At 37.3% G+C, this 20,936-nt stretch overlaps 1 protein-coding gene across 3 annotated transcripts in view; it reads left to right on the forward strand.

The window, feature by feature from the left end:
* EXOC2 (exocyst complex component 2) overlaps positions 1 to 20,733 on the forward strand; it is a 246,195-nt gene extending 225,462 nt beyond the window's left edge. For all 3 annotated transcript variants that reach the window (XM_019714889.2, XM_074335319.1, XM_074335322.1), the window contains 5 exons: positions 3,175 to 3,230; positions 5,387 to 5,509; positions 14,807 to 14,868; positions 17,126 to 17,185; positions 19,058 to 20,733. In XM_019714889.2, coding sequence (XP_019570448.2) covers positions 3,175 to 3,230; positions 5,387 to 5,509; positions 14,807 to 14,868; positions 17,126 to 17,185; positions 19,058 to 19,151 — 395 coding nt within the window. In that variant the 3' untranslated portion in view covers positions 19,152 to 20,733. The remainder of the gene's footprint in view (positions 1 to 3,174; positions 3,231 to 5,386; positions 5,510 to 14,806; positions 14,869 to 17,125; positions 17,186 to 19,057) is intronic.
* Positions 20,734 to 20,936: the final 203 nt, after the last annotated feature.

Here is a 20,936-nt window from a genome sequence, read left to right on the forward strand (position 1 = left end):
ACCTTTCATACAGCCATCTAGTGCATATTTCTGAGTACAACTGAGACACATACAAACACTAGTAAATTAAGGTAAAATAACTACCGTGTTTCCCTGAAAATAAGACCTAGCCAAACAATCAGCTCTAATGCGTCTTTTGGAGCAAAAATTAACATAAGACCCAGTCTTATTTTACTGTAATATAAAACCAGGTCTTACAATATAGTATAATATAACATATATGATATGGTACTGGGTCTTATATTAATTTTTGCTCTAAAAGACGCCTCAGAGCTGATGGTCTGACTAGGTCTTATTTTTGGGAAAACACTTTGGGATCTTACTCATATTGGGTTCGCTTACATATTCTATATGAAGGACCTAATGTCTGGCTGCTTCTGATGTGTGCCTCGCAGTGTCCACCATGGAGCAGAGTCTCAACAAATTTATGTTCAGTGAGTGAATGAGAACTTTCAGCCATGCCCTTAGAACTAAACAATTTCAGCCCAGTAGGCAATGTAGAAATCCTCTGTTTAACACAAGGGTAGCTTTGTGAAGAGAAGCAGTCAATGATTTATTTTTATATTTATATGTTTTTATTGTTAAATTATAACACCAGCATATGCATTGTTTTGGGAGGTTATAATAGTATTTCCCTGAGCTCTGTCTTGCGTCAGTGTGCATTTTTCAGATGTGCTCAGTTTAATGCTGTCTCTGAGCCCTACTGAGTTACTGTGCTTGGACTGTCAGCTCTGTTTTTGTTCATCACTGGGACCACACATTTTTTCCCCACTTTTTTCAATGTTTCCACTTACCCCTTGAAGCAGTGTGTTATGGGGCGGGGGGCAGTTAGCTCATTTCTTTTATTCATAAAAATAAGGTCTCCAAGAAATTCAGAATTGTCTTGCTTGTCCAAGGTCAAGGCTCTGTGCTCCTTCTATACATTATCCTTGTGGAACCTGTGGTCAACCTAAAATAGGAAGCTTGATTTTGTTTTTCAAATTTAGTATCAACAGAAATATGGTTCTAATGGTTGAAGTGCCCTGTGCTTTTTTCTTACTATTCACAGCTTTGTGTTTAGAATTATATTGAGTAATTTAGATTTATCTCTTTTACAGGGTGTTTTATTAGTAATGCTTAGTCTGATGGGTCTTGCCAGGAAACATTTTTCCTATAAGGGTCAGAGTGGGAGGGGAGTTGAGTTTACAGCTCACTGAGCGTTTGACATTGTCTTGCTTCATTCTAAGTTTAATTGTCTTCTTTTTAGTCAGCACTCTGGCCCCAGTCTTCTCTTTTACATTGAAGAATTTTAGAAGTTAAAAACTGCCCTCATGTTTCCAGTCGTCATTGCTAGTACATTACTAGAACCCAGACTCCTGACATTTGTTCAGGGCCTGGTTTTCATGGAGGGCAGAGACTGCAATTTCTTACCCTTAAGTTCCTTAGATCATCATTGGCCTAGTATTGTGCTTATATTTTTAGTAACTCTGTATATACATTTTGTATATGTATGTGTATAGTAGCTAGCCTTCCCCAGAGTTGCAATTTAAAGATTCTAGACCTGACTCTTGAACTTTCCCGGGTCTCCCTCCACGCACACTGTGAGAACTGCTCAGAGAGCAGGGAACGAGATGAGGCACTTTGACCCCAGGGATCGGATCCCTGGGGACAGATGTCACAGCCAGGCCTGACCTCATGCTCTAGCAGGTGAACAGTCTAAGGGCACATCTCTGTGGGATGGCTTTCCTCTTACAGTACGAAAGCTTTTCTGGTCTTGAGCACAAGTTAATTTCACTTTCGCTTATAATAGGCTCCTATATTCTTTCCTCCTACCTCCCAGATAAGACTTCTTACACTGCAAGGACTCCTTTTTCTGAGGAAGTATCAACAAATTTCTGGATTGTATTTAATTACTCTTCAATCAGCTTTCTTAGTTTTTTCATTAGCAAAATATAATTAGTAACACCTGAACCTTCATATTCCAAAGAAATATATATGAAATTGGCTCCTCAAAAGAAAATCTTTACCTAATTATATACTTAGAATTTGCAAATGCCAATTCAAAAATTGGATTATTGTTCTTGGCCTTTATCTCAATTTTCATAAGTAATCAATAGCTTGGATGACATTTGGGAAAAGATTCCCCTGAATACCGTTACTGTTACCTTCCATGGTTTTACAATGCGGTAGAATTTTCTGTTCTATAAAGAAGAAATTCTCAGAACATGCAGTTGATTTGAGATGGCATTCTGAAATACTATTCTACTCCAAGTGAAAGTAATTGTTTTGGAGTTACAATAAAGCAGCAGTTTGTTTTTACACTTTTTTCTTGCAAAATAATGATAGTGAAAGCTGTTGATGAGCCCTGTGAATACCGGGACCAATCACATGCATTATCTGCTTTAGTCCTCACTAAACCTGTGAGATAGGTACTGTTCTTATACTCACTGATAGAACAGAAAGCTTGGCTCCCAGTGCTAAAAGTCAAAGTTTATAGGTTATGAAACTGGGGTTTGATCCAAAATAGTCTCACTTCAGATTTTAATACTGTTAAATCTTATTATGTCTTCTTTTGAGTGGAGTAGTGTTCATTAGTTCTGTACGGTTTGAAATCTTGTATTTTGTCCAGTCTTTAACTTGCTTTACAGAATCAGATTGAGTGTGGTTTGTGTCAGAAGTTTCTCCCAGAAGTAACTTTTTAAGATCAAAATAGTTATTCTGCATAATAACTTGACTTGCCTTTGAAAGTTCAGTGCTATAATAGTTTTTTAGCATATGTTTTATAAGTTTTAGTGAATATTTTCCTGTTGTCTATTTTCTGCTGGTTAATATAAATGTGTGTGTGTGCATATATATGAAGAATATATATGGAGACTATATACATAAAGAAACTGAGGGACATTTTTAAGTTTGAATTTTGAAGCAGACTGACAGTTATAGAGAGCATAAAGAATGACAGAATAGAAAAGCTATGAAAGCAAAGTCTTAACTAATTTAACCGTGTTTTTTTTTTAACCTGTACAAAAATAGTCCTTTCACCATCTGGTTCTCAAAAGGAAACAGACAATGGTGGTGTTACTTTCTGTTTCTCCTTAGAAGTCTAAGGCAGTAGTGCTGTGCACGGTATTGCCAGTGGGGAACGGGTAGCTTGTGTTCCCATTAAATGCCTTTTTCCCTCCCCAATCTTGATTTCAGGTGTCAGAAACTATTTAAAAGAAGCATTGGTGAATATAATTGCAGTGCATGCAGAGGTAAGCTATCATTAGATGTTTCTAAGAGATGTGGGTAACTGAAAGAAAAAGGCAAATTTGATGTTTATTCTGGTGGTCTTTTTTCCCTTCAGAATATATCTTGGGTATAAATAAAACAAAACTCTACTTTCATGCATGCACACATGTGTGTTTTTAACTACCATGTTTCCCCAAAAATAAGATGTAACCGGAAAACAAGCCCTGCCATGGTTTTCAGGATGCTCATAATATAAAATAAGCCCTACCGTATTTCCCTGAAAATAAGACCGGGCCTTATATTAATTTTTGCTCCAAAAGATGCATTAGGGCTTATTTTGTATTACGAGCATCCTGAAAAGTCATGCTAGTGCTTATTTTCCAGTTAGGTCTTATTTTCAGGGAAACACAGTATGAAAATCCTTTTTCTCAAAATTGTATGTTATTTCTCATAATTAAAACAATATATTGGTACTTGAAAGGTAAGGAGAAGAGATACTGGAAAGATGTTAGTCCTTGGATTGAAATAAAGATTAAATCATTTTCTTGGAGAAGTTATTCACTCTTTTTAACCAGTGTTAAAAAGATAACAAATAAGCGTTTGTGTCTTACTCATGTAGCAATGTGGTCTTACATAGTGGCCACAATTCCAGAAATGTATGTGCTTGTTAGGTAGGAAGGTAGGCTCCAGGGCAGGCTGAAGCTGGGAAGCAGATGCATGGTCCATGGTGGTTCAGGCATATGTAGACATTGGCGCTTCTGGTTCATTGTGAAACGTGTCTCAATTGAAGCCTTATCATCTTCAGCTTTATGTTAACATATTGGTTAACATCCTCCTTAGGAGGACTCTTCTAAGGAACATCAAAAGAAGAGACCACAACTACCACCCTTATCACCACTGTGACTCCCTGTTCTGTAATTTCAGTCTCACGCACTGCTTTGCTGATACTTTCAAGGTGGCATGGCTCTTAGACTGATGGGTGACCAGAAAAAATGGGGCTAAGCAAAGAGGTTATCATAGCATATTATACTTTCCATTTCTTACTAAAGGAAAGTATATAAATCCCTCTTTAAAAATGAAGTTTCTTAACTCAGGCAGGAATTACCACATACATCTTTTTATCATGAGTAATACATTTTCAACCATGACTTTACCAAAAATATAAAAATGCTTTCTTACTGTGTTAGCATTCAGTAAAATTAAAGTATAAAATTAAATCATCAATCAGTGAAAGCATTTCTGTGGTAGGTGGACAGGTGGTAGTCAGAGAAACTGTGAAATGCATGGGCGTTTTTAGTGATAATGGTGATTCCTAAAGAGATAGCTTTGATTAATGTCCATTATCAATAACTATACGATTATTTGTAAGAACTAGGCTTGTAAAGCCTCCTTTTAATGTACCCCGGTGACTGAAAGTAGAATTTCATTCCTAATGCTCATTATTTACTATTTTCCACATGATCTTAACTTGCGAAACATGTTCTTGTTATGCTTGGTTGACCCAAAGGTTTAATACTGGTGACTCAACCTGAGAAAAGGAAAATCTAAAAAGAAAATATGATTTAGTTTAATTTATAAATCAAAATAATAAAATGTTTCACCAAATTTCCAAATATAGTAACTCTTGGAAAAAACTGAAATTCAAAGTTTGAAAATAATGTTTTATATCTAATGAATGAAAATATATATTAGTTCAGCCAATAGTAAAATTGAGGACTTTGTTGTCCAATACAGAATAATGTACCCAGTATGAAATTATGTTTGTTTTGATCTAAGGAGAGGCTGACCCCGTATGGTTTTTGTTTTTCTTTCCAATTGTAGTAAAATGTTGACCCAGTATTTTTTTTTATTCCTAAATTTCTTCTTCAGAAATCATATTTCTCCCTGTAAGGTCAAGAGAAAGAAGAACTCTTTAAAGCTATTTTTAGTTTGTCAACATCAATAATCTTTGAAAATTGTATTTGCCAATATATTCAGAGGATAATTTTTTTGTCATGAATCAGTGAATACAACTTAAGTATAAGTCTGTATTTTCCTTTCATTTATAATTGAGATCCTTTAAAAATATGATTTTGAAGATATGTGAGTTTGTTTTGTGCATTCCTTTGTTTTCAACAAATTCAAGTTATGCAAAATCTCCTTAATGCCCCATTTCTCCTTATTTTAAACATTCTATCAGGTGTTCACTGTTTCCAAAGAACTGGTGCCTCGGGTCCTATCCAAGGTAGTGGAAGCAGTTTCTGAAGAGCTAAGTCGACTTATGCAGTGTGTTTCGTCCTTCAGCAAAAATGGAGCATTACAGGTACCAAAATTATTCACTTCCATGTTGAACTTTTATTTTCATTTAAAATGTACAAATGTATTTGTAGTCATCAATCTTATGATATGCAGACTGGGTTTGGGTTGCTTTTCTTTTGTTGTTTTTTGTTTTCTGATGGATCTGCTGGTTTCAGATCTACATCTTCCCTCTTGCATGAGCCATCCCCATTATGCATTAATGCAAGTTCGAGTTCCTGTGTCTTAATAGACAAGACCTTAACAACTCTTGTGAAATTTTCTGAATGCAGATTCCTCCTAAAGTTCTCTGATTTTTTTTTAATTTTACAGTTACCTTCATTACATTTAATTTCACAAGAAATTTTTGGGAACTTTTAATAAGTCTTTCCAAAGTATTCAATGTAGTTTGCATAGTAATGATAAATAACTGTCTTTTTGCACTTATCTTTCATTGGTTTATGTTGTAGTTACTTAAATTACATAATTACAATAACAAATATAACTTCTATAAATCATATAATTTTTGGTATGCATATAACCAAATTGGTAGGAGCCACAGTGTGCAGCCATGTGGAAAGTGACCTCCTACATATGAGTTTTCAGTGATCTATAGAATTGTGTGGTTTTAAAAAGTACTGGAAGTTTTGCCTCCAGTAATTGCTGAGGAAGCTCTTATCAGGCCAACTCCCTACAGATAACTATAATCTTGAATAATATGTAAACATTAAAAAAACAAACATGTGAAGACACTGGAGAATGACGATTAGTGAGTGATTCTGGAAGAAATGGCACTTGGGAGAATTTCTCACTTTTTATGGGACTGAAGGCAGTCTCATGGATGCCTAAAACTCCACCAAACCTGCATCTTTTAGGCTTGAAGAATAGGGCAATCACAACTACAAGAAAGTGAGGGAAATATCACACAGAGCAGAAAGCAAGTGCTACAAATTCTGTGTATACTCGGCTTAATCTCTAGTTTTCTCCTAAGCTGTATATGCATGGTCAAACTCCACTGCAACCTGCCCACTTAAGGCTAGAAGAACTTAAGTAAGTGCTACTTCAGAGCAAAGAGTTTTCAGTTTGAGTCCAAATAAGTAAATTGCTTACTAAAACAAACAAAACAAAAATCAACACTCTTCAGCGGCATGTTACAGAATACAGAGTCTCCACAACATAATGTGCACAAGGCTCAGCATACAATCTAAATTCAATTGAAATGTACAAACAAACCAAAACAGGAAAACAGGACCCATTTTCAATAGAAAAGACAGTCAACTGAGACCAACCTTGAGATGACCTGGTTGTTGGAATTCAAAGACAAGGATTTTAAAGCAGTTGTGTTCAGTGATGTAAAGGAGATTATGCCCAAAATGAATGAAATGATAGGAATTCTCAGCAGAAAAATAGGAATCCTAAAAGAGGAACTAAATAGAAATTCTGGAATGGAAAAAAGTTATATATACATAATATAGATATTACATATATATTACGTAGATATATATATCCACATATATATACATATACGCATATACACATACACACATACATAACACACACACACACACACACACACACACACACACACACACACCAGGGGTGCCAAAAAACTGTGTACAAGTGGACACTTTGGTCAGCGTTGCTCAAGTAACAGTTCACTGTAATCCAAAGTGTCTGGATGCTGATGGTAACCACTTTGAGCATCTCTTGTAATTGCAGAAGTCAAATGTGACTGTATTCATCTTTTGTTATTAGTGTACATTATTACAATTTTTATAGTTTTTTTCCTTTCTTAAAATGTCTATACATTTTTGGGGTACCTTCTGTGTGTATGTGTGTGTATATATATCTATATGTATCTATATCTATCGATATAGATATACACACACACACACACACACACACACACATACATATATGTGAATGTATTCCAGTCTACTAGATTGGAATAACAGCAGAATAGAGAGAAAATCCTTCAATTTGTAGATCAATAGATATTATCCAATATGAAAAACAGAGGAAAAGAATAATTAGGAAAAAATTAACAGAGTTCTAGGGACCCTTGGGACAATGTCAGAAGGTCTAGCATACATGTAATACAATTTCCAGAAGAGTCAGAATGGACAATCAGCACATGAAAGGATGGTCATCATTGTCAGTTGGAGCTCTCACACATTGTTGGGAGTGTAAAAATCGTACAACTACTTTGGTAAAAACTCTAGCAGTTTCTTTGAAGACTAGACGTACACATCCCCTATGACCCAGCCATTCCAAATCCTAGGTACTTTTAAATATAATTTTTATTTTTCAATTACAGTTGACATACAATATTATATTAGTTTCAGGTGTACAACATACTGATTAGACAGTTACATAACTTACGAAGTGGTCACCCCAATAAATCTAATACCCATCTGACACCATACTTAATTATTACAATATTATTGTCTATATTCTTTATGTTATATTTTACATCCTCATAACTATTTTATAACTACCAATTTGTACTTCTTAATCCCTTCCCTTTTTCACCTTTTCTTAATCCCTTCCCTTTTTCACCTTTTCCCCCAACCCACCTCCCATCTGGCAGTCATCAAAATGTTCTTTGTATCTATGGTTTCTGCTTTGTTTGTTCGTGTATTTTGTTCTTTAGATTCCACATATAACTGAAATCATGTGGTATTTGTCTTTCTCTGTCTGACTCACTCCACTCAGCACAATACCATCTAGATCCATCCATGTTGTTGCAGATGGCAAGATTTCATATTTCTTATGGCTGAGTAATATTCCATTGTATGTATATACCACTTCCTCTTTATCCATTCATCAATTCAGGGACACACAGGCTGCCTCCATATCTTGGCCATTGTAAACAATGCTGCAGTGAACATATGGATGCACATGTGCCCTTGAAGTAGTGTTTTGGGTTTCTTTGGATAAATATCCAGAAGAGGGATCACTGGGGCCTTCTTTCTCTCTCCTTATAGCCTTTGTTTTAAAGTCTATTTTGTCTGGTATAAATATTACTACTCCAACTTTTTTTTTCTTTCCATTTTTATGAAATATGTTTTTCCATCACTTTACTTTCAGTCTGTGTGCGTCTTTCGATCTGAAGTGATCTGAAGTAGGCAGTATGTATATGTAAGTGTCTTGTTTTTTTATCCATTCAGCCACCCTATGACTTTTGAATGAGCATTTACCATTTACATTTAAAGTGATTATTGATAGGTACATAATAATTGCCATTTTATTATTCATAATTTTTATCTTTTTTTCCCTTCTTAAAAAAGTTTCTTTAACATTTCCTGTAATACTGGTTTGGTGGTGATAAACTCCTATCGCTTTTTATCTGCCCTTCAATTCTAAATGATAGCTTTCCTGGGTAGAATAATTTTGGTTGTCGGTCCTTGCTTTTCATCACTTTGAATATTTTGTGCCAATCCCTGTGGCCTGCAAAGTTTCTATTGAGAAATCAGCTGATAATCTTATGGAAGATCCCTTGTAGGTAACTAACTGCTTTTCTCTTGTTGCTTTTAGGATTCTTTGTCTTTAACCTTTGGCATTTTAATTACGAGTTTTGGTGAGGGCCTCTTCGGATTCATCTTCTTTGGGTCTTTCTGTGCTTCCTGGGCTTCTATTATGTTTTCTTTGCAAGTTAGGGAAATTTTTCGTTATTATTTCTTCAGATAGGTGTTCAATTCCTTGCTCTCTCTCTTTCTGGTACCCCTATGATGTGAATATGGTACACTTGATATTGTCACAGAGACCCCTTAAACTTTCCTCATTTTTTTTTATTCCTTTTTCTTTGTTGCTGTTCTCATTGCTGTTTTCTGCTACCTTATCCTCCAAATCGCTGATTTGAGCCTCTGCTTCATCTGATCTACTGTTGATTCCCTGTAATGTATTCTTCATTCCAGACTGGTACTTTTTTAATGTTTTCTATCTCCATTTTTATGCTTCTTCTTTGTTGAAATTCTCATGAGATGACTGAGCATCCTAGTAACTAGTGTTTTAAACTCTGCATCTGGTAGATTGCTTGTCTCCATTTTGTTAGTTCTTTTTCTGGAGCTTTGTTCTTTTCTTCCATTTGGGAATTTTTTTATTTTTTTATTTTTTGTCTCCCCACTTTGTCTGCCTCTGTATTTGTTTCTGTGTATTAGGTTGAGGTAGGGCTGCCATGTCTTCCGGCCTTAGTAAAATGGTCTTATGTAGTAGGTGTGCTGTGGAGCACAGTGGTACAGTCTCCCTGGTTACCTGTGTTGGGTGCTGCAGATGTGTTCCTTGTGTAGGTTGTGTGTGCCCTTCTGTTATAATTGATCCTTGGTTGCTGTTTGCACATCAGTGTGAAGGATTGACCCTCAGGCTGTTTGTTTGTAAAGACTGGTCATGACTACAGTGGAGGAGCTGTCCTGCAAGGGCTGACCCTACAGAGTAGGATTCACTTTAGCAAAGCTTGGGTACCTGTCCAGTCTGCCCATTGGGTGTGTCATTCATGGAAGCTGCCGGTGGTGCTGAGGCTCTGTCTGAAGCTGGCCACCTGGCATGCCAGCCCGAGTGTCCTGGGAGGGGCCCAGTTCAACTGCAGTCTGTCCCAGGGCCCAGGGCCACCTGGTATGAACCAAAGCAATCTGCAGATGGCTACCACCTGAGCTGGGCTTGGAAGTACCTGGGGAGGCTAAGCTGTGAACTGATTCTGGCTGCTGCTGGTGCCAGGAATGGGACTATTCAGTAAGAGGTACAGGGCATGCCGAAGCCAGATGCTGCTTATTTGTGGTTTGTGCACCTTTGAAATATTTTAGGAAAGTCCATAGCATGAACCAAAACAGGCTATTTGTATGGAAAAGCCACTGGGATTAGCTTGGGTGTGCCCGAAAGTTGGGTGGGGTGGGGTCTTAGGGAATCACCAGGGTGGGGCCAATGATGTTAGCCAGGTTGATGGAGATTCAGATAAGTTGTCCGCCTTAACAGTCTACTTTAGTTAATGATGTATGGTGAAGTACATCAAAACAATATGATGGATTAATAGTTTGATAGATATATGAAGTGCTAGTAAATGTTAATAATAGGGTCCATGGGTATACAGGTGTGCCCTCTAAAATTCTTTCAAACTTTCTATACGTTTGAAAATCTTCATACAAAAATAATGGAAAGCAAAAGGAATGGAGAGCATTTGTTAATCTGGTAAATTAGTTAGATTAAAATTTGTTACAAAACTACTATATTTCCAGTTGTCATGGATTTTCTCTAAAAATTTGATTTATCAAACTTTTGATATAGTTAAAGTTGAAAGGTCATGATTTTATAATAGTTCTATTATAAGAGAGCAGTAGCATAAATGATGTGATACTGAAGATTAATTTAAAAGGAGGTTGCAGTAACTACAGTGGGCCTAGGCAATTTTGAAATTATAACAAAAATCTCCCCTCCCTGCAGATTACCTCTGCAACCCATTTACCTGCTGGCAAAATTTGTCTCAAAGTTTGCAGGAAGAATTTAGGAAGAGATATCAGAATCAGCTAGAGAACTTTTCCCATGTACAGCAGGTCCTCAAATAACATTGTTTTGTTTAATGTTGTTTCATTATAATGTTGATAAGAAAAAAAGAAGTCAATTTCCAGCTGGGGCCACTGTCTGTTTGGGTTTGCACGTTCTCCCCATGTCTGCAAGGGTTTTCTCTGGGTATACTGGTTTCCTCCCACATCCCAAAGATGTGCACATGTCTACACTGTCCCTGTCTGAGTGAGTATGGGTGTGTGTGAGTGAGTGGCCCAGCGAAGGAAGGTGTCCTGTCCAGGGTGGGGCCTGCCTGCACCCTGAGCTGCCAGGATGGTTTCAGGCCAACCGGGGTCCTGCACTGGAATAAGTGGGGTGGAAAAGAATGATATTACTTGTTTTTAGTAATCTTTCTTAAATGTATGTATAGCTCACAGTTATTTCAGTGCTTCATATTAGAAGTGTTTTGGGTCTTTGTTTAGAAGTTTGGTGATGTTTTTGTGACCAGAAATATGTCATTGGAGCTTAACTTTTGTTTCTAGCAATAAGCCTATAGTAAAATTGCACAGTTTCCAAGAACCTATCGACAGCATTAAGGGAAGACTTACTGTACATATGTCCAGGAGACCACTGGCCACCATGACTGTTTCAACCGCTCACGTTTTGATACATGACAGGAACTGAGCAGCATTTTTCTATTTTGAAAAAGTTCAAGTGACTGTAAACATCCCTCTTTGCCCTTTCCCATTGAAAATGACTGTTTTCAATGTCCTTTTTTTGAGCAGATAATTCTGAGAAGGACTACAGGTTAATCTTTTTTTTTTTTTTTTTTTTTTTTTTAAATTGGGGAAGGGGAACAGGACTTTATTGGGGAACAGTGTGTATTTCCAGGACTTTTCCAAGTCAAGTTGTTGTCCTTTCAATCTTAGTTGTGGAGGGCGCAGCTCAGCTCCCAGTCCAGTTGCCCTTGTTAGTTGCAGGGGGTGCAGCCCACCATCCCTTGCGGGAGTTGAGAAGTCGAACTGGCAACCTTGTGGTTGAGAGCACGCGCTCCAACCATCTGAGCCACCTGGCCCCCTGAGAGCTCAGCGGCAGCTCATTGACTTCATTCTAGTTGTGGAGGGCGCAGCTCACTGGCCCATGTGGGTATCGAACCAGCAGCCCTGTTTCCCAGAGCTCGCGCTCTAACCATCTGAGCCACCTGTCTGCCCCTACAGGTTAATCTTTAATAGTTATTTTCATAAAAGGCCAATGCATTAGTCTTCAAAACTTTCCTAAGAGCCAGTTTAGAGAGGAGTAGAGTGACAATTTGGTGATTTTAGCTGATCTTTTAGCATGACGTTTTCTGGCATACAGTTTTTTTGTATGTTATTTAAATAACCACAACTTTTATAACTCATAATTCATAGGTTAATTAAAACAGCCTATCACTTTGTTTGAATAAAATTTCTACATGAAGATTAGTTTTACAGTGATTTATTGAATCCTCCTAAAATATTCAACTAAAAGTTCTGCCTTATTTTTTCTCTTTGGTATTTTCCTCATATGTATGTTTTTTACATAAACTAGAATATAAACAATAGAGGTAAATTTCATACATATGCTTTTTAGTTACAAACTATTTTTCAGGCTTCTAAAGCACTGAAAAATGAAACTGAACAATTACTTTCCAAACATAAAAGTTTCACAGAATATACTGAATCTTATATAAATCAGCTTTTGTCTAGATTGGTGACAGAATTTCTAATTAACTCTAATTTAAACAACTAGCTTTTTTTTTTTCAATCATTGTTTTACATTCTATGTGCTCCTCGAGAATAATGGCTGTTTCTTTGAAATAGTCTCCTGAGCCTCACCTGTATATACCCTGTGCACCTGAGTCAAAAGTGGAGGATGTGGGCTTCCTCATCAGAGGCTCTTCTAGAGCTCTGAGGAAAACTGATCCGTATGTAAAGTCACACTTTTTCAAGCTTGCAAAGAAGTATAAGCTTTAGTTTAGATGTTTGGTTGTAAACGTTTTATGCAGATATAATTCATATACCATACAGTGTATCTGTAAGATAAAAAGTATACCTTTCAGTGATTATTTTTACTGTGTTCACAAAGTTGTGCAGTCATCACCACAATCAATTTTAGAACATTGTATCACACCAGAAAGAAACCCCAAACCCATTAGTAGTCACTCTATTTTCCTCCCGGCTCTCCTCCCCAGCCATAGACAAGCACCAGTCTGCTTTCTATCTGTATAACTTGCATGTTCTGAAAATTTCATATAAATGGAATCATACAGATACGGCTTTTAGTGACTGGCTTCTGTCACAACGTAATAATTGCAAGGTTCATGCATGTTCTGACATGTAGCAGCACTTCGTTCCATTTTATGGCTGACTAATATTCCATTGTATAACTATATCGCATTTTATTTATTCACTCATCATTTGGTGATTGTTTGGGTTGTTTCCACTTCTGGCTAATATGAAGAATGCCTCTGTAAACATTTCATTTACAAGCTATTTGTGGACATATGTTTTAATTTCTCTTAGTTACATACCTAGGAGTGGAATTACTAGGTCCTGTGGTTACTCTGGTTTAATATTTTGATGAACTTCCAGACTATTTTTAAATGGCTACACCATTTTAGTTTCACACCAGCAATGTATGAAGAGTCCAGTTCCTCTACAATCTTGCCAATACACTTTACTGTCTGTGTTAATAGATTATAGCCATCTCGTGTGTGGGAAGTGGTATCTCGTTTTGTGGGTTGGTTTTTCACTTTCTTGATGGTTTCCTTTCAAGCACAGAATTTTTTAATTCTGATGAAGTCCAATTCATCTGTTTTCTCTTTCATTGCTTGTACTTTGATGTCATTTCTAAGAAGGTTTGCCCAGTCCAACATTACAAAGGTTTACTCCTGTTTTATTTTAAGGGTTTTATAGTTTTATCACTCACATTTAGGTCCATTTTAAGTTAATTTTTGTGTTAAGGAAGGGATATGACTTAAATCTTTTGCATGTGGATATACAGTTGTCCCAACATCAGTTGCTGAAGAGACTTTTCTTGGCCCATTGAATGGTCTCAGCACCCTTCAACATTATCATCAAAAGTCAGTTGATCATAAATGTAAGGCTTTATTTCTGGACACTCAATCCTATTCTGTTGACCTATTATGTCTGTCCATATGCAAGTATCACACTGTCTTGATGATTGTAGCTTTGTGGTAAGTTTTGATATAAGGAAGTGTGAATTTCTCCAACTGTGTTATTCTTTTCCAAGATTGTTTTGTGTGTTTAGGATCAGCTTGTTAATTTTTGTTAAAAATAAAAAGCCAGCTGTGATTTTAATAGGTATTGCATTGCAATCTCTGTAGAGATTTAGCTCAGCTTTTGAAATTAGTCAGTGTGACTAGGAGGGCATAGGTGTAAGGAAGTAAGCCAGCCCACTTCCTTACATTTGTGGAGGAAGGAAACGATTCAGGGACAGTGTTTCAGACTTTCCTTTCTCCCACAAGGAGACTAAAAGAAAAATGACTGGTTAGATAGGAAATACAGAATGCTGGGAAATCCTTGTGTCGTTTGTACCTTTTATAGTTAGATATCTAGCTTTCTGCCTTCACACAGCCATACTTGATTGTACATTATTCTTGGTAAAAGGAAATTCTGTCACAGCCAATTCTTTGGATGGACATGGAGGTAATTGTGTGCCTGCAGTATTCTGCCAGCACTTTGCCTCCAGGGAGCAGGCTGGACTCTGTTGTCTCCCTCACCACTTGTTTCTGTATAATAACTGTCACAGTTCCCTGTTGTCACTTACTTTGTCCTTTCCTCATCTTTAGGCAAGACTTGAAATCTGTGCTTTGAGGGACACTGTGGCTGCTTACCTGACACCCGAGAGCAGGTGAGGTGCTGTGCGTCCTTGTGTGTACTTCGTCAGAAGTGCTTGTCGTCCTCGTACAGAAAATCCTTGGTAAAGTCAACTGAGTAGGGTGAATGCTCATCATTTGGTGATGTGATAAAGTTTATATTTGATTGATCAATTTTTCAGTTAAAAAGTGCCCACCTATACTAAGCCACAGACTCCTAAGTGTAGTTCTTTGTAGCATAATATAAAGGGAAAAGGTTTACTATAAGTTTATGTTTTCATTCCATAAGGTAAATCTTAGTCTCATAAGTGATGTAGCAGAGCATTGCGTTCTTTAAAGGCAGAGAGTAAGAGCTGAGTCTGAATCGATTCGTAGCAGACTTTGAAGGACAGTTCGAGCATTGTAAATACCAGCGTAAGAGGAAGCCTTGTGGTTTCTCTGCAAAATTTTGTAGTGGAAATTTGATGATAATTTTTAGCTGTTTTGAATGAAAGTCAGGATTTCCTATCATTAAAACATCAATAGGTGAACTGAAAGAGCACTGACTAGACTGCTTGCTTTTTTCACAAAATTGTTTACCCCACTGGCAATATTACCTAAGGAATACTGGGTTATACTGTTAATGTGCATGAGAAGCCAAGTAGTATACAAAAAAATATTTAAGGACATTTTGTACAATATACTAATTCATTCGTCCGTATCTTTTCATAACATGGCTTATGCCATCACTCTTACTGTCCCCATTACAACTGAACGACTTCTTAAATTGTTTTCCTAACAAAGAAAGTTACCTTCTTATTCCTATTCATCATGGCTCCCATGTTAGCTATTTACTCTCACCTTTTCCCCATCATTGTTTTTCTGAAGTGCTCAGTAACAGATCACAGAAAGCACTCAGTGAATATTTGATATGTATGCACGCCTTGTATAAGTACCTTTGTGTTGATTCTCACTAACTTAACCTTTCATAGCCTAAGTTCCTCATTTTAAAAGGAAGATAATAATTCGTTCTAGGCAAAGTTTTGGGGATGTTAAATGAGAAAATATTGCAGGTCACCGTCTAAACTGTTGGCGCATTACAAATAATAGGTGGTATCATCTTCTTCCTCATGACTGTGATAATGTAAAAATAAAGAATAATAGCATCATATTTGTTTTGATTAATTGAGAAGAGGTTTGCAAGAAATAAGATGATCATGGAGATCATTAGAGAGACTTCCCCCTTCCATCAGGAAAGAAGAGAGCCAGCGTCATGTGGAGAAGGGGGCTGAGTGTGCTCTGAGCTATAGCCCACCCCACCCCACCCGGAACAGTGCTGCCCCCAGTGCTGTCCCCATGGCTGCACTGGGCCTGCAGTTTCCATGCTGCTGTGATGCCTGCCCTCATTTGAGAAGAACTGCTCAGAAGTATATTTCCTGGACCACTGATGAGACAGTTTTATAATACAAACTCAAAGACCACTCTAGTCATGAATAGTGATATTTATTTCTTCACCGTAGTCAACCACTCATAAAAGAAAAAAAGAAAAGTTAAAAACTGTTTCTTAGTGAATGGTACAAATTATTACCAAATAATCTCCCCTAAAATGCTTTTCATTTGATTCACTAATTTTTCTGGTACTTTCTACTTGAACAAGTTAAAACCAAATTGGTTTTAAATTTTTTCCCTTTGTCATGAAGTGAAATAATGAATTTTAAATATATATATATATATATATATCTTATATATATATATATATGGTATATATATATATAAGATATATATATACATACACACACACACACACACACACACACACACACATACATGTCTCCATGAACCTACAGATTTAAAATATAATAATAGCTAAATTCTGTAAAAATTGTGTTCAGTTATAAGATATTGGCTGTAAGTTAGGCCTTGGGCCTGTCAATACTATAAATGTCCCCATTCGTGTCATCTTTCACAAGATCTTACCAGTTGCTTTATCTAGAAACTTTTGTTTTGAAAATAGAGACTTTAAAAAAAATTAAACATCCACATTAAGCTCTCATCTACCATGAGCCAGCAGCATCCTTTTATAAAAGTTAGTGTCTCCCTTTTTCTGACCCTCCTCCTACAAAGCCTCTGTCTGGTAACTCTACATTCACTTTTACTTTTTCTATTGTTTTTCACTTTTACTTTTTCTCATATTTCTGCATGCTTCACTGGTTTCTTTATATTTAAAGTATGCTTAAGAATTTTTAATTGTGCCCTTAATTCCCCTTAGAAACATGAAATATTTCAACTTAAATATTGGTGTTTGTGTCCTAGGTCTAGTTTTAAACAGGCTTTGGAAGCTCTGCCTCAGCTTTCCAGCGGAGCAGATAAAAAGTAAGTTCTGTATGCTGTTTGTTACAAGGTTTGTTACCTAAAAGTACTCTCTCTAAATCACGATTTGGATTTAAGAAAGAGCGGTGTGGCCTTAGTAGTATGTGTTCTATTAGCTGCGCCTTACTTGTCTCCCAAGCGACAGAGTAAGGTAAAACTTTTCTTCAGGATTCATAACAATTTAGAAATTAGTTATTTTCTTGTTTTATGTGACTAGTATAGAAAACGTAAAAGAGAGCTTATTTTGACTCAGTAAACTATGTTATGTCTTAAATTTTAAAGAAGATAATATTCAGAGAAATGTAAGAGTAAAATGCAGGGCTCAATGATTATTTTTCCTTTGAGTAGTCCAGCAGGGTATATTTTATGCTCTATATAATAGAAATTATTAAGAATAATTACATAAGACATAATAACATTACATATGTTTCACTAATATTATATTGATTGTCTCAGCCTAAGTTTAAACTTTGCTACTAATATAACAGGAAATTCTGACCTGAGACAAAATCTAGGCCAGCACATTCACGAATGCCCAGCCTACCCTCTGCCGAGGCAGCGGAAACATGCAGATCTCTGCTCCTTCGCCAGCTGTAACTGAAGGCCACCCACCTTTGCATTTGGCTGGTCATACACAAACCAGTCCAAAAACAGATAGTTGTGGTATTCTTAACCTGCGGGAAAGACTCAGTGTGTGTGGGCTCTGTGATGGAGCCCAGGTGAGTGTCGTGGGAACTCAGAGCAGAGAGAGCACGTCGCGCCAGCGACTGGTGGGAAAACGTCATGCGGAGACCTGGGCTGGCCTGGGGGAATGGGTGGCAGACCACTGCTCCTGCTAGATGTCCCTAAGTAGGCAAGCCGAGGGCTGTGCCCATACGATGTCCCTGCCTGCCTTCCATCTTCCTGCTTCCTTCTCACACTAGCCGTCAGGCTTTATCTAAAATGTTTCTAAGCCCTGTTTGTTTCTTTAAGACAATAAGATAAAGATTAAAGCTCACTATGACTTTTAACTTGTGGAACATGGCAGAAAAGGCTAGTGCTTTTGGGGGGGAGTCGAGAATGACAGACCCTTGATATAGTTCTAGGTGGGGACTATATTTTACATCTATTGTTGGAACAGTGTTCTGATATTGCACAATGTTAAAATCAACCATGAAGTCATCTGTTGAGCCCAGTACCAATAAGCCCACTTCTTGGTCATTTCATCTGAATCTAGGATCCCTTCTGGTCCCAAAATTCTATGGCTACATCAGACCATTTAAGGAAACAAACTGAGTTACCAAAGTAGTAGAATGATTTGCCTAGTGGAGTTAGAACTAACCCCGATTCTGATGGTGCGTGATTCACTACTCGTCAATATTTATTAAAGAAAAAGTTGCAAAATAAGAGAAGAGAGAACAGACAAATAGCTGCCTAGGGATAGGTGGGGGTGAAGGGAAAGGTGGCTGGAAGGGGCAGCACAAGAGCTGGGAGGGCGGCGGACTGTTCTGCATCCCGATTGTGGGCTGTTAGGCTGTTCAGATGTGTTTGTCAGATGTGTTTATAAGCCAAAGAGAGTACATTTTGATGTATGTAAATGTTTAAATGGTGAATTAAGGGTAAGTACAGGTGCAAGCAGTCTGTTTGAGGGAGGAAGCTTACTAATTCTGAGGAAAGGAACAGGAGGAAGATTTTTACATATAAACATAAATATACATCTTCCTTTTGACTAGCTTCTTTGATCGACTTACTCTGTTACTGAGTTAAGAATCCATAGGTAAATAATTTTTTCAGCAAGCAGAAGCCGGAACCAGGCAGCTGGCTACCGGGCATGTTCTCTCACGTTGCTGGACAGCCTTCTTCCTGTCAGGTGGTAAAACTGCCTCTGCCCTGCAGGTTGCTGGAGGAGCTGCTGAACGCGTTCAAGAGTGGCATGCACCTGCAACTCACCTGTTTCCCAGCTGCTGCTTCCACTGTGATGAAAACATAATCCCTCCCAAATCAGGGCAGTCTGAAGATAACGAGTAATAGATACTCACTTTCTTAAGTGCCCTCCAGGGGTTTGTATATAAACCTTTGGGGTTTGCAATTTCTCTTTCTCTCTCTTTGCCCCCTGAATTGGTAGCTTAGAAAGATGTTGGTAGATGTTTTATTTCAACCCAAATAATCTTACTTGAAATGCCCAAGCAGTGTTTGTCTTCTCAATTTTATTACGTTAGGTCTGTATGGCTTTAAAATACTTTAAATATATACATTTTTTTCTTAGCTAAATGTTTCATGGTGAATGCCACAGGAAGAGTTACTTTTTCAGAGAGTGTTTTTGAGGTGGCACATGATGTATACTAAAGCATTTTACAGTGTCTCATTTATTAGAATTTTAGTGTCAGCAGCTTCCAAAACACATGGACAGACATAAGAAGAGATTTGGAGAGTTATATTTAGACATCCTTGGAGCTTTAACTCTCCTAAGCTGTACAGCTATACTTAAAAACTTTATTTCATACAAATTGCTCTAACTCTCCTAATTCAAGTAGATTTTTTTAAAAAAATTGTGGTCTGCATAAAAAAATGTTATATTTGGGGTAGATTATTTGTAGTCCAGATGTCCTTAAGTTACTTTGCATTTTGCTGCCTAATTTTTATTTTTCACAGTTCTAAACATTAAGTGTCTCTTCATGCTAGCTTTCTATTTTGTCGCACCCACTCTTAATTTTAAGTGTTGCTTCACATGGCTGTGTGCCTGTCCGGGAGGCCCTTGGCCCCATGTGTTAGAGCCTGGATGCCTGTAGGTACTGTGAGCACAACTGCAGGGTCTTAAAGAGACAGCCCGTCCCGGGCGGTCCACTCCTTCCCCTCTGGCAGTTCCTTTTCTCTCCACTTCTTAGCCTTGCTCAGTACCTGAGAGAAGGCTGCTCTAGCAGAGTCCACGTTTTCTGAAGATTCAAAGACGTTCCGCAGTCTTTGGTAGTAGGAGCACGGCCGTTTGTCTGGGTCATGGGGAGATCTCAAAGTCAGCTTCCCCCACCTAACTTCATCATACAATTTGCTTCAGAAAACTGCGTGATTCTCTATTTTAGTCTTGTCCGGGTTTTCAAATTTTTCTATGGATGTCACAGAATCCCCCCTTTTTAATGCTAAAATTAATCTTTATTAATAAATGTAATTTTAGAGTACAGTATAACCATATACAGTATTCATTATTTGAAATAAGTCAGTGTTGTGTTTGTTCTTTTAGTGTATGGGGGGAAATCATAATAACAGAGTGAAATTTAATCTTTTACAAATGTGCTCAAAAACGCTTACTAAGAAATACACGGAATATTGCCTCTCCTAAGCATGTTAACCATTGTATCTAATATGACTGCGAATTAAATTACAAAAATGCAATCCTATTTGTGTTATTTTAAATATCTAGTATGGAGCATTCAGCCAAGAATGTGTCTTGATGTGTGCAAGATGTAATTTAGTTGACATATCCCCTAAGCATCTTTATTTCAACATTTTTATTTGCTATGTAACTTTTTATAGGTCTTAATTTTAACATTCAGAATAAACTCTTCAATTCCGCTTTACTTGTGTTTGTCTGACCATTGTCAGAAAACCTTTATCAGGTGTCTGGGGGATTCCCAAAAGCTGCGCACTGCACTGAATTGCCTCTCGTAGAGCTCCCAACAGCCTTCTGAAAACGCTATGAGCTAGGTGGTGCTGTGTACGTCTCACAGGTGAGGAAATCACCTTAGCGAGAGGTTAGTGACTTCTCTAAGACTACAGGGCT

The sequence above is a fragment of the Rhinolophus sinicus genome, linkage group LG06 (assembly GCF_036562045.2).
Source record: "Rhinolophus sinicus isolate RSC01 linkage group LG06, ASM3656204v1, whole genome shotgun sequence".
NCBI classification, from domain to species: Eukaryota; Metazoa; Chordata; class Mammalia; order Chiroptera; family Rhinolophidae; genus Rhinolophus; species Rhinolophus sinicus.